Source organism: Haematobia irritans, chromosome 1 (assembly GCF_050003625.1).
Source record: "Haematobia irritans isolate KBUSLIRL chromosome 1, ASM5000362v1, whole genome shotgun sequence".
NCBI classification, from domain to species: Eukaryota; Metazoa; Arthropoda; class Insecta; order Diptera; family Muscidae; genus Haematobia; species Haematobia irritans.
The window spans coordinates 119462981-119478061 of NC_134397.1; the positions used below are offsets into that span (position 1 = coordinate 119462981).

Genomic DNA, 15081 nt, shown 5'->3' on the forward strand with positions numbered 1-15081 from the left:
TGGAAGAAATCGGATCAAATTTAGATATAGCTCCCATATATATGTATCGCCCGATTTCGACAAATGGGGTCACGTTGCGCGTTTTTGCAAACGCATCGTCACCAAATTTGGCAAAAGGTAATCTTTTCCGTCGCCCTTCAAGTCTGCAAAATTTCATCCAAATCGGTTCAGATTTAGATATAGCTCCCATATATATGTACCGCCCGATTTTTCTAAATTTGGCCATAAAACTCTTATTTATCAACCGATCTGACCCAAATTTGGCTAAATGTAGTCTTCTATAGCACTAACTATATGTGCAAAAAATCATCGAAATCGGTTCAGATTTATATATAGCTCCCATATATATGTATAGCCCGATTTTCCCAAATTTGGCCATAGAACCCTTATTTATTAACCGATCTTACTAAAAGTTTGCTAGATTCAGTCCTCTATAGTACTAACTATATGTGCAAAATTTCATCGAAATCGGTTCAGATGTATATATAGCTCCCATATATGTATCACCCGATTTTGAAAAATTCGCCCCTAATAACCTTATGTTTGACCATACAGGCCTCATTTCTTAACTGATCTTACTCAAATCTTGCACAAGGTAACCTTTTGTGGTATTAATCAAACCCGCAAAATATTATGCAATTTGGTTCAGATTTAGATATAGCTTCCATATATATGCATCGCTCTATTTTCCCAAATTTGGCCATAATACTCTTATTTATTAACCAATGTTACTCAAATTTCAAATTTTGATGTACTAGCCGATCGTATTTATACGTACTTGTAGCTTTTACATAAGAATATTGCTCGATTTTTACAAATTTTGATTTATTACCCACACTAATTTAACGATTTTCTCTTTTTTAATAATGGGCTCAATATTAGTTGCATACTAACTCCGTAGGTGCAATATCAACACAGCCAGTGTTGCTAGAAGTAGGGGAAATTCCCTATATGTAGGGTTTTTTCTAATATTTAGCGTCTTGTAGGGACGTAGGGCCACAATGTAGGACATTTTCACTCAACACAATTTGTAATAATTTTTACATTTTGGTGGCTCTAGAGGAGGAAATTAGAAGCCGGCAAGGCTTGATCTTTAATAATGTGTGGTAAACTTTATTCCTGTAGAAAATTTTGTCAACATTTTATTTCTATAGAACATTTTGTCAAAATTGTATTTTTATAGATTTTTTTTTCAAAATATTATTTCTATAAAAAATTTTCTCAAAATTTTATTTCTGTGGAATTTTCTCTCAAAATTTTATTTCTATAGAATTTATTGTCAAAATTTTATTTCTATAGAAAAATTTCTCACAAAAATTTGTTTATAGAAACTTTTTCCAAAATTTTATTTTTATAGAGATTTAACAAAAAAGGTTACTAATTTGGGTAGAATTCTACCAACTGTGGCAACCGTGGTGGTAATACAAATTTATATTGTAAGCTATATACGTTGCATATTCATGTTTTAAGATAATAAAGTACTTAGAACTATTTTTGTTTTGTAAAATTTTTTAAATTTAACGAAAAATATAGTAGGGAAAATTGTTTGGGAATGTATGGGAAAGTAGGGAACTTTTTTTGTCCTTGTGGGGAAAACCGAACATTTTCCCTGGCAACATTGACTATGAGCTATAGTCAGATTGACACAAAGCACCCATAGACATGTACCCCTTAATATTCTTAAATATGTAACTGCGGTTTATCTCCCAGACCTATATGTTACCCCACAAATGCTTATGATTACTAATTCTGTAATGGTGGTTTAGGGTATGATATAGTCGGCCCCGTCCGACTTTCTACTTTACTTACTTGTTTTAAATAAATTTTAGTTATTAAAACACATGTACTTTTTCAGTAATTCTCTATTTTAAGAAACAATTTTTCAATGAAGCGATAGCACGCGGTATTGTTTACTAATGAAATTTCTAATGAGTTTACAAAAAACGACGCTGTCTGCAATCGGAAGGCATCGGTTGCCGTTAGCGAAGTGTTGTATATACTTTAATTAATGTAATTTCTATTGTGGGATATTACGATGCATTTTGTTTTGGGTGTATTTAGATTCAGTCCATTGTTGTTCGCCCAGTTTGTCTTCAATATTGTGTATAATTTTTCATATAATATTTTTTAAGTGTGATAGTTTTGTAGTTCAAATAAAAAAATGTCTGTGTTTTTATTTTCGAGAAAAAAATGTCCATTCTAACCAGTGTTATATACGTTTACTCATTGCATTTTTTATTTCAATTATATTATATAGCTGTAAGCCACTGTACAATGCTTGCTATCATTCAAACATACACAAATAACCGTTTTAGGTTTTACACCATCGAAGAAAATAAAAGCAAAAGTTGATATGGCAATGCCGTCACATCCGGAATTTATTGTTAAGAAAACTAACGAATGTGCCAGCCGATTTAACATCGGCTATGGTTTTGTTTAGGTGTTAGTTATATTGGAGAGCCATATTCAAGCATGCGTGTGTGACGTTTCCGAGCAGTTAATGCTGTGTGTGAGAATCAGGCAGCTGGTATTAACAGCCAAGCAGCATCACAGCAGCAACTACCCATGATTTCGGCCAAAAACACAACAGTTTGTGCAAAGCAAATGAAAAATTTTAAGACTTCTTTTAAAAGTTTTATGCATTGCCTGAGCGATGGTTAGTTAACATTCGACCAGCTGAACCGAAGCGTCTCTTTGTGACAGCAACAAAATATAAAATTCGTTATATTTTTATCAAACGCGGGAATTTGAAAATTTATAAAATTTAATTCAAATGAAATTTTTGAAAAATAATCAACATTAACTATATACAAAATAATAAAAAATACTTTAAAAAGAAGGCACATAAAAAAATTATATCAAAAATATATCAACAAAAATTCGAATGTTTGAATAAACCAAGTTTTGGGAAAATACAGTGCAAGTGTTGGGTGTGGTGAAATTGTGAAACAAAACTTAAATCAAAATAAATATAATTAAAATTTTTTCGTTAAATAAATAAACAACAACACCTGATCAAAATGTCATCTCGTGTTATTAGTTCGTTAATGGCTGAGAGTTTTCTACTCTCGAAAACTGTTAAGTACATTTCCGGCTATTCTCCCGTTACCGTTTTCCTGGCAGCTGCCATTATTATTGGTGTAGTAATATACAATAGAAGGCGTTCGCGTTTGGTACGCTTAATCGAAAAGATACCGGGACCAAAATCAATGCCGTTGCTGGGTAATGCGGTTGAGATGAGCGTCGATCATGATGGTAAATATTCAGTGATTGTTCAATTAATTTTTCTATTTGTATACCGAACTACTACAGCTTTTTATCGTTTGGGTGCAGTGATTCAATCGTTAAGTAAATACAATCACTTTCATTTATCTCGTTTTTTCTTTCGGGTGGTCTATGACGTTGCATAGTCGTTATGATGATTAAAATAAAGTTTTTTGACCCCTTTAATGTTGGCTTTACAATTTCCATTGGTGTGAGGCATTAAAAAGTTCCCCATTTAATTTTCTCCACCATATTCAGTTTTGATCGATTGAATAATCTTGGGATCAAGGGTGTGAAATGTTTTAACCCTGAATTCGATTCTCTCGCTGGCTTCCATTTGTGATACCGTTTGCCATGCCACTAAAAAAGAGTGTTAATTAATTACTTAAATGTGGATCAGATTGATGTTGATTTTAAATCCATAAACAAAAATCGTCTCTCTTAGCAAAATAAAATCAAATAAAAACAGTGAGCACGAATTTATTTTTTTTTAAGGATAATGTTTACAAATAACAAAAGAAAAATAAAAAACAATATTTAAAAATCATAATACAAATATTTGGATATTTGTAATCACTTAGAAGTTATCGAAGTGTAATAAAGAACCAATGGAGAATTCTGGATAGTTGCTAATTAATTAATCACACACCATGCGAAATGATTCAGATATTTGACATATGAATTATAATTAGAATCAGAACTTGTACTGGAATTTTTAAAATTTAAACAAGTCTATTTATCGACCTTTTACTTCAAATAAAGATATCTGAATGTACATAAAACCTATTTTTATGCTAACTACACCTACTCAAACTAGGGCAACACTCCTGCAATTTCTAAAATGTTCAACTTTCTTAGCTAAATCGTTCTCAAAAAGTTATAAAGTGACTTAACATATCTATGGAAAATTTGCTCTCGATTGATAATAAACTTATCCAATAAAGTCCTCTTCCCCGACCTCAATATTTATATATTAAATTCAATTGAACTGAATTAAACTAAAATAAATAAGGTTCGCATAAATTAATTTTTAAAAAATTTAAATGAGTTACGTTAAATTTACTTTAAATAATATCCGGATAATTTAAAATAAACTCAAATGAAAGCTGAAATTAAAATACATTAAATCAAAATTCAATTAATAAGAAAATAATAAAATCAAAGTATGTATTCTCATATAAAATAAAGTACACAGTCTCACACAAGTTTACATACGATTACAGAATTTGTGTTTTCTTTAAATAATAAAATATAATAAACTATACATATATATGCGTATATTTTAGTAAAATAATATCAAAAACAAGGTATTTGTTAATTAAAAAAAAAAAATTTTTTTTTGGTGTGGTTTATAAACAATAACAAGAAACATGTTTTGTTAGAAGGTAAAAAAATCAGGGATATGTAAACTTGTGTAAGGCTGTGTACATACCCAAAGACAATTATAATCAACTCAAGAACATAATGAACATATAACAAATATTGTTGTCTTGCCAAACATAAACATTCTTGCCGAAATCAGAAAATAAATTGGTTGCGTCAAATATGCCACCTAAAAAAGTTTACTTGGATCCAAAGACCCTTCCCTTAGCATTTTGGTATTGATTCCGAGCCAAAGAGGCAGTTTCTTTGAAATAAAAACATTTTTAATTGACTTTTTTAGCTCTACACTCAATAAAAAAGTTTACTTGGATCCAAAGATTTTGACCTTCCCTTAAGGATTTTGGTATTGATTCCGAGCCAAAGATGTGACTACTTTAAAATATAGACATTTTTTACCGACCTATCTGGCTCTAAATCTAGTATCAATAAAATTAAAATTACGATACAGATCTCATATGTTGAATTTTCAATCTCTTTTTGTGATATATTAATATGTTAAAGGTATTCACCTACAAACAATTTCTACAATTTTAAAAATCCAAATTATAATAGACACTTCAAAGTAAAAACTGTTTTCTTAATTCTAAAAAATGTAAAATCCTCAAAATAAGTCTTAGCATATATTTAAAGCTTTTTTATCTTAATATAAAAAGTATTTTTAAAGCATCTTACTTTCTTTTAATTAAATTTTCATTATATTATTATGATAGATTAGCTCTTCATCTTTGCTTTACAAAAATGTGTTTCCTCCGTTAAAGTCGCATGTCCTTGAAGTAAGGACAATATTATTTAAAGAAAATCATTTTTCATTTAAAGAAATAATCTTTAAATTAACTTAGATAGTGAAGCTGTGGATTAAAGATAAAGCTTAAAATAAAGGCTAAGATTTTATTTGAGGATTTTGCGTTTTTGGTTTAAAGGGTTTTTGGCTTACTTGAAAGTATCTGTATCTGGATTTATATCTTACATTTATTTGTACATAGCTAGATAGCTCCCTAAATTTAAATTTCCTTATTTTAAATAAGCCACATCTGTGCCTCGGAATCAATACCAAAAACATCCTTCAGGGAAGGTGAAAGCTATGTTGGCATGATGCATTCAAGTCCATCCAGACTATGATTTTATAAGTGGAGAATTGAAGTTTGGATACTTTTAAGAGGCAATTATCTTTTAAATTTGAGTTTTGGTACTTGATTCTAGGAGATAGACAATGTTTCTTTTTTAGCGTTTATTCTTCAAGTGCTGTCAAAGTCCTTTAAAAATATGTTAACGACAACTTAAATTTCCAAATTCAGACTCGACTTTAAGTAGAAATTATATGCTATGTTTCAAGTAAAAAACGTCTTTGAAATAAAGTAATGAAAAACATCTCCTATTTTTGATCGCTTTATTGCCTTCTGTTAAAGATAAAAAATTCAAGAAATTTAAAGACGATTTTATTAATTTTGAAGAATTTTTCAGAATTATTAAAGCCAAGTTGACTTTAGTCAAAGATACCCTTAAAACTTTAAGTCGAATCACATAACTATAAGGACAAAAAGGTTTCATTGAAAAGTGTATTGCCTTTTGGACAAATAAAATAACTTTATATCAGAGAAATGCGTCTTCTATGCTAAGCAAAATTATATACAAATCAAGCATAAATATTTACTAAATTCGTACTTTGTCACAAAAAGGTTCATTCTTTCTTTATATTTGTAAAATTACAAATTTATAATTATTTACTTATTTTTGTGATATCGGCGTGATGCCAACGTTTGTAATACTGTTTTGTTAAATTTTTCTAAAAATAATCTAAATTTTCTAAAATTAACCAAAATTTTTCTTCCTGATGGGTTCACTGTTCAGTGCAAGAACTCTTTTTATACCCTCCACCATAGGATGGGGGTATATTAACTTTGTCATTCCGTTTGTAACACATCGAAATATTGCTCTAAGACCCCATAAAGTATATATATTCTGGGTCGTGGTGAAATTCTGAGTCGATCTGAGAATGTCCGTCCGTCCGTCCGTCTGTTGAAATCACGCTAACTTCCGAACGAAACAAGCTATTGACTTGAAACTTGGCACAAGTAGTTGTTATTGATGTAGGTCGGATGGTTTTGCAAATGGGCATATCGGTCCACTTTTACGTATAGCCCCCATATAAAGCGATCCCCCGATTTGGCTTGCGGAGCCTCTAAGATAAGTAAATTTCATCCGACCCGGCTGAAATTTGGTACATGGTGTTAGTATATGGTTTCTAATGGCCATGCAAAAATTGGTCGAAATCGGTCTATAATTATATATAGCCCCCATATAAACCGATCCCCATATTTGACCTCCGGAGCCCTTTGGAAAAGCAAAATTCATCCGATTCGGTTGAAATTTGGTACGTGATGTTAGTATATGATATCCAACAACCATGCAGGAATTGGTTCATATCAGTTCATAATTATATATAGCCCCATATAAACCGATCCCCAGATTTGACCTCCGGTGCCTTATGGAGAAGCAAAATTCTTCCGATCTGGTTGAAATTTGGTACGTGGTGGTATATGATATTTAACAACCATGCCAAAAGTGGTCCATATCAGTCCATAATCATATATAGCCCCCATATAAACCGATCCCGAGATTTGGTTTTGGAGCCTCTGGGAGGAGCAAATTTCATCCGAATCAGTTGAAATTTGGTACTTTTTGCTAGTATATGGCCGTTAACAACCATGCCTAACTAGGTCCATATCGGTCTATAGTTGTATATAGCCCTCAGATAAATCGATCCCCAATAACACAAAAATTGGTCCATATCAAGTTCATAATTCTATATAGCCCCCATATAAGCGACCCCCATATTTCAATTCTGGCTCTCTACGTACCGTGCAAAAGTGCATATCGATTCGTAATTATTTGTAGACTTACCTATACATACCTCTTTTGTCTAATATGTACCACGTATGGACTAACTCACAATTTAGTAAACAATGTTAAGAAGTTTTAAGATACCACAACCCAATTAATTCGATTGTAGATGACAGTCTTTCGTAGAAGTTTCTACGCAATCCATGGTGGAGGGTACATAAGATTCGGTCTGGCCGAACTTACTGCCGTTTATACTTGTTTTGTTTGACATTAATGCTGAGTCGATCTAGCCATGTTCTGAGTGTGAAATTAATTGTTAGTAAAGTCCACACTACACTGAAAAAACAGTGAACCCACCAGGAAAGAAAATTTTAATTAATTTTAGAAAAATTAGATTAATTTTAAAAAATTTTATCCCAAAACCCAAATGTCACTCCGATTTCACAAAAATAAGTAAATAATTTTTGACAAATTCAAGAATATTTATTATACAGAATTAATATTTTTCACTTAAGGTGAGTGTTAAGTTTGAGTTTAGCCGCTAAAATCGCTAAAGTGAAAACTAAATCAGTAAGAAAAATGCATGAAATTATACATATTTGTTGCAAATTTTATTTGCATTATTGGGGAAAAGCCCAAAGCAAATTTTGACAAAGTGTGTATTCCTTAAAATGGATTATTAAAGAAAAGTAATCGTGAAAAAATGACGATTTTAGCGGCTAAACTCGAACTTAATACCCACCTTTATTAAAGAAAATTTCAAAGTTTGAAGGAAAAAATTGGAGTTAGAAATTGCCATACGAAGTTAATAATTGGTAAAATTTACAAATTTTAAGAAATTCTGAACTATTTTGTGTGAGACACGAATTTAATAATTCTTTATGCTTTCTTTTGAGTATAATTTTATCCTCTGCTTTAGTTAATTTAACTAACGTACGAAAAAAATTATTAAAGCCATGGAAACTTTCTTAAAACGTAATAATTCCGTGAACTAAAACAGAATTAAATCAGCTTTAGTGAAATGCAGGGTTCACTTTTTTTTATTGTAGCATAAAGTCAATTTTAAAATAATAAATTTTTGATAAAAATTTTGTGTTCATTGTAAATCGATTTCGACGTATAGACGAAAAAACAGTAAACTGTTTTATAGGAAGAATAAATTAATTCGTGCAAAAATTTAACTAAATTGTACTCCATATTTTGAGATTTCCATAAAGCGTTGTTAAAACATCGTTTAGCTTCTAAAATGTTTGAGACACACTTAAAAAACGAAGATTTCATTGGGCTGTGGAAAATTTCGCAAAAAATAATAAAACTTAACTACAAAAATTTTTATTTTTTTCCAATAAAAATAAATTAAATTTAACATTAGTTTAACTACGGATTTTTTTTCCGTGAACAAACTCGTGCGAAAATTTAACTAAATTGTAGTTCACATTTTGAGATTTCCACAAAGCGTTGTTAAAACCAAGAAAATGTAATGCCCTATTGTACTTTTTAAATGCAATTCACGAAATTACACCCACTCATAGAATAAAAAATGAACTAAGAGCAAAGAAAAAAATCATTGGCGCCAAATCATAACCATTTTAACCATACAATTGTTCATTCTTACTATTTTTGGGAATCGTACAATTTTCTTTTGCAATAGAATAAGTTGAATTTAGGGTTAGTTTAACTACGGATGTTTTTTTTTCGGTGCAATATAGTTTAGTTAAAATTGTTTCAAATTATCCTCCATTTTCTTTCCTTTCTTTCCGTTTTTTTGAGTGTATATTCAAGATTTCTAAGAATCTTTGAAAAATGAATGTTGCTTCTGATTGTACTGCTTATTATGTACTCATATCAATGGGCCATAAAATATCATATAAGTCAAAACGAAATTGGATCGAACGTGCCGCCAATTCAATTAAGTATCGATGTTCGAAGACAATTCAATAAGCATGATCAATTGGTTAAGTGACAGAATGTATTATGTATTCAATTGAATTGAAGTATTTGATTTGTTATGACATTTGTCCAATTATGGAGCTGTTTTACTATGAACATCATACACTATCTAGAAATAAAAAAGAACAAATAATTTCATAAATCAACAATATCTCACGGTTATTATTGGAGGCAAAGCTTAAACAGCACATGCCATGCGACAGGGCTCATAATGCCATAGGAATATTAATGACCGATCCAGGTTTTTATTACTTATTTATAAATTTTAATTGTTTATTTGTTTGTTCACTTTTTAAGTGATTTATATTTTCTTTGTGAGCTAAGCAAGTTAGAAAATTTGAATAGATGTATCAAAAAAAGTCAAAGGTGCTGTTAAATTTATCTCTCACGCATAGCTTACGCATCAAGCATAAAGTTCACAAAACCAAAACAATTTTTTTTATCATGGGAAATTAAGTACAGAGAAGTTACAAACACGAAATAAAACAAACAAAAAACGTAACATCAAAAATACATAATAAACTTTATTGCTAATTGTGGTGAGTTTTTAATTACGATGTTTTAAACAAATTATTTTTCAATTTAGACTTTATTTTGAATATTAATTTTTACATCGTTTTGAGTCTTGTGTACATAAGGTAATATCAATTTATGGTGATATTTTTTCCTCTCATTGAGGAAAAAATATTACCATAATTATCGACAATTTTAGATAGACTCAACCGATTTTGGTTTACATAAATTTAGTTGTTTTCAACTACAAATTAAAAAACAACAATTTTACCTAACACTGCCTGTTCGTGGAATTTTCGTTCGCTTCGAGACGAACGATTCGTCAAAAATCACATATTGATAACATATCTCGAAAACCGGGGTCTGTGGAATCCCAATTGTTTCGGTGTTCGATAGTAAATCATAAATATTGAGTTCAGGACAAAATTCAGGATTTTCTAGAAAATATATCTAAAGTTATTTTAGTTTTAATGCACCGAAAAAAAGTGAACTGTTTTATAGGAAGAATTAACTACCACGCATGAAAATTGAACTAAATTTTACTCCACATTTTGAGATTTCCACAAAGCGTTGTTAAAACCAAGAAATTTTAATGCTCTGTTGTACTTTTTAACTGCAGTTCACGAAATTACATCATCTCGTAGAAGAAATAATGAACTAAAGGTAAAGAAGAAAATCATTGGCGCCAAATCATGACCATTTTAACAATACAGTAGTTCATTCTTACTATTTTTGGGAATCGTACGAAAATTGTCATTGGTTTTAGTTCATATTGAACTTATGTGTACGGTCATTGAACTTTATACTCACGTTTAGTTCATAAAATTTTTGAAACATACTTAAAAAAAGTAAGATTTCATTAAGCTGTGGAAAATTTCGATAAAAATAATAAAATTTAACTACAAAATAATAAAATTTAAATGAATGTTGTTCCACAAACATTTCTCGGGATCCTCTATCAATTTTTTCCACTTCCGAAATGACTCACGAAAATGTTCATGATTCGTGCGTGAGTCGTGCACTGAAAAAAAAGCATACTCGGTTCCAAAGATTTTGTCTTTACTTTAAAAAATTTGGTATTGATTCCGAGCCAAAGAAGCGGAGAATACAAGTAAGGATACCTTTAAGACACAATTCTCTTTTAAATTTAGGTTTTGTGTACTTGCTTCTAGGAATTAATTAATTTTTCGCTTTCTCAGCTTTTTTTCTTCATATGCTATTAAAGTCCTTTAAAAATGAGTTAACGGCAACTTTATTTTCCAAATTAGGACTCGACTTCCAGTAGAAATTATTCTATGTTTGAAGTAAAAAACTTCTTTAAAATAAAGTTTTGAAAAACATGTCCTATATTTGAACGATTTTTCGCTTTGTAGTCAAGATGCAAAAAGACAACAAATTTAAAGACAATTTCATTAAATTTAAAGAATTTTTCTGAATTATTAAAGTCAAGTTGACCTTAGCCTATAAATTTTTTCTTTCATGTTAAGATACCCATTTTTAAGTCAAATCACTTAATTATAAGAACAACACGGCTTCATTGAAAAGTTTATCGACTTTTGGACAAGGAAAATAACTTTATTTTAGAGAAATGCGTCTTCTATGCTAAGCAAAATTTGTATTCGTATTTTAAAGACATGGAATCTTTGACCTCACGACAATATTTTTTTCAGTGTGGGTCACGCTCATGACAACAGTGTGAGTGTGCGTGAGCGTGATTAACAAACCAAAATGTCGTGCGTGAGCGTGAGGCACGAAAATAATATCTTCGTGAGTGTGCGTGAGTAACGAATTACACTCACGAAAATATTCCTGCTCACCAACATAAAACGCTTACGAGTTAAATTCAATTACAATTTTAGTGACACCTGGTATGTTAAGAGTTTAATAACACTCTCGATTTTAATAATGCTCATGTTTTCAGACACTTCGGTAAGGTAAATTAATCGTAAAATTATTCGTGAGTCACGATATTTTCCGTGAGTAAAAATTTTCTTTTCGTGAGTGTGCGTGAGTCCTACCAAAAAATATTGTGCGTGAGTATGATTTTTCAGTCGTGAGTGTGCGTGAGCGTGAGTAAACTATTACCCACGTGCACACCTCTAATTTAAACCTGTGCCTTTTGCATTAGCGTAGCTAGGGGTGGCTATAGCCCCCCCCCCCCTGGCTAAAAACTAATAGACTGAAGTTATAGCTTCAATTAATGTTTTAAATTAAAACAAAAAAATTAAAATTTTTCTGGGGGAGTCTAAGTCCCCTCCCCAGAGGCCTTCTTACGCCTATGGCCTTTTGACGTTTTCACTTGCATGGAAGTTCTTTTGAGACGGTTATGCGAATTCGAAACTTTCAATTCTGTGCTGAGTTTAAATGGACCAGATATATTTCTACAAAAATGTACGCCGAAAATAACAAAATAAAAACGATGTACAATATAAAAACCAATCTTTTAAAAACATTTGATAAAAAATTGCCGCTGGTGAAATTTGAACCTCTCTATTATTCATTCATACTAATAAACAACATATTACGATCATATCACAAGCATTGATGTTTCGACGATACGTGTTCAATGGCGTTTATGGCTGAGTGTGATAATACGCTTTGTTATAGTGCCAACAAACCCAGGTTCAACCCCGATCGGAGCGAAAAAGTTTTTCAAATTGTAAAATATAATAAAATACAAAAGTGTAAAAAAATATTGATTAAAACAAAAGGTGTAAAGAATTCGTTTTTTATTTCTTCATTCAAATGAACTTCCAAAGCAAAACTTCTAAAGCAATACACCGTATCCGAAAACGAAGTACTTCCATTCTATGACAAGACCATGTAAAATTCGTTGGAGATGATCCAAGTTTGCACTAATTTCGGATACAAGCTGGGGATCTAAACTACTTTTTTGGATGCTCTTTTTTTGCTGGGACATATCCCAGCCAATTTTTTTTATCAAAGATTGCCGCCTGGCTAGTTTGAACATTTCGGTTTCATTACTCTCAAGAAGTCGTCAAATCGGGAGATAAGTCTATATTTGGGGATATTTTAAACACGACCCGATGTATTCGAAATTAAGCATAGTTCCTTCACCCAGAAAAAAGTGACCCCTTCTTTAAGTTAAAATGAACTAATTGTGAAGAAAGTTGAACTTCGTATAGCGCCAAAGACATTTTTATTTTTTTGAACGATGTGATTTTCGTTGAAATTAAGTAGAATGCATTTCATATATATTTATTCATTCATTTTCCTATATTTATGTATCACTATACTACAGAATGAAAAAATTTAACTGAATTCAATTCATATATGGAATGATTTTATTGAACTTTTTTCATTCATTGGGACAAATCTTACATATTTGTGGTAAACCTTTAAACCTCAAACTTAGAACTGCTTACTTTCGTTTTTAAATACAAGTTTATTTATTTATATAGGCAATTTTGTTCTTCAATAAAATACACGTTTTATTAATATATTAAATATATTTATGTTATTAAGAATCAACAGCTTCGACTGGCCTTGAAATATTAGTTTATTATTCCACTATTTCCAGTTTCCATGTAAAAATTTAACTTGATGGAAATAAATTGGCTAAACTAAATTGATGAAATTTTCCCTTAAGGTGGGTATTAAGATCGAGTTTAGCCGCTAAAAACGTCATTTTTTCACGATTACTTTTCCTTAATAATCCATTTTAAGGAATACAAACTTTGTGCAAATTTGCTTTGGGCTTTTCCCCATCAAGTTATAATAAAATTTGCAACAAATATGTATATTTTCATACATTTTTCTTACTGATTTAGTTTTCACTTTAGCGATTTTAGCGGCTAAACTCGAACTTAATACTCACCTTTAGTTCCGAAGGCATCGCTAGATCATCTTTGAATTTCACCATGATCAAGAATATATATTTTTTTATGGTCTTGGTCTTGGGGTTTGGGAGAAATTACTAGGCATTTCGATTCGTCGTCCCTGTCTTATATTATTCTCTAAGACATTCCAGTCCGTTTTTTTTCTATCTTATGGGTTGCCTTATACCCATTTGTTTTTCGATAGCCAATTTTTTTGTTTTTCTTCGACGATTTTAACAGTGTTAGCCATCCACGTAGATATGAGCGACAAATAAGAAACCCATAATTTCGGATATATTTGCGAATTTATTAAAAATCACATTAAGCACGAATTCATAAAATGTGCAGGTAAAGTGGTACACCATAATGTAGATTTTTTTGTAAAAAAAATGCAATATATGTATCGTAATTGCATACATTTTATGCTTATTTAGTACTCGTCAGTTGTTTACATCCGAAAATTAATAAATTGAATATACACCATCACACAAAACGAAATGATTAAGAACCACAAAAAAAAAAAACATTCGAGCACGGATAAATGTGAATTCTTTCAACTGGCACAAAGACAGAGTTGCGAAAATCAAACTGATCATTGATTTCTTCATTCTCAAACAGCCACAATCTATTCAGCTTGTTTTAGTTATTCGTATGTTGTTAGATAGAGAAAAAAGCTAATATACCACATTACCAGCAGTGCTGCCGCTACTACTTCAATCGAAGTATTTTGCTTCATTTTCACAAAATTTACTTCGTCACTCCTTCTTCCAAAAATCTGCTTCAAATTTTAAAATTTTTCCTCATATACGATGAACATAGCGGTTTTAATCATTGAACATATGCAAACCCTATTTTTCATCGCTGGAATGGCAACCCTTTATTTTTGCTTTGTACAAGTGTCAATGCGTGAACTGTGAAATTATGAGTAAATAACGTGTGGATATGTGATGTGCAAGATGAATCGGTAAGTATGAGGGCTATATACAATTATGAACTTGATATGGACCAATTTTGTGTGATTGGGGATCGATTTATCTGAGGGCTATATATAACTATAGACCTATATGGACCTAGTTAGACAAGGTTGTTAACAATGTACCAAATTTCAACTGACTCGGATGAAATTTGCTCCTCCAAGAGGCTCCAAAACCAAATCTCGGGATCGGTTTATATGGGGGCTACATATGATTATGAACTGATATGGACCACTTTTGGCATGGTTGTTAAATATCATATACTACCACCACGTAACAAATTTCAACCGAATCGGATGAATTTTGCATCTCCATAA

General features: G+C 31.0%; 1 protein-coding gene across 1 annotated transcript in view; it reads left to right on the top strand.

Moving 5' to 3' along the window:
- Positions 1–2678: 2678 nt before the first annotated feature.
- The window catches only part of Cyp4c3 (Cytochrome P450 4c3), an 82539-nt gene continuing 70136 nt past the window's right edge, over positions 2679–15081 (top strand). Inside the window, exon 1 of the mRNA XM_075291499.1 lies at positions 2679–3255. Within this exon, the coding sequence (XP_075147614.1) occupies positions 3021–3255 (235 nt within the window). The 5' untranslated portion in view covers positions 2679–3020. The remainder of the gene's footprint in view (positions 3256–15081) is intronic.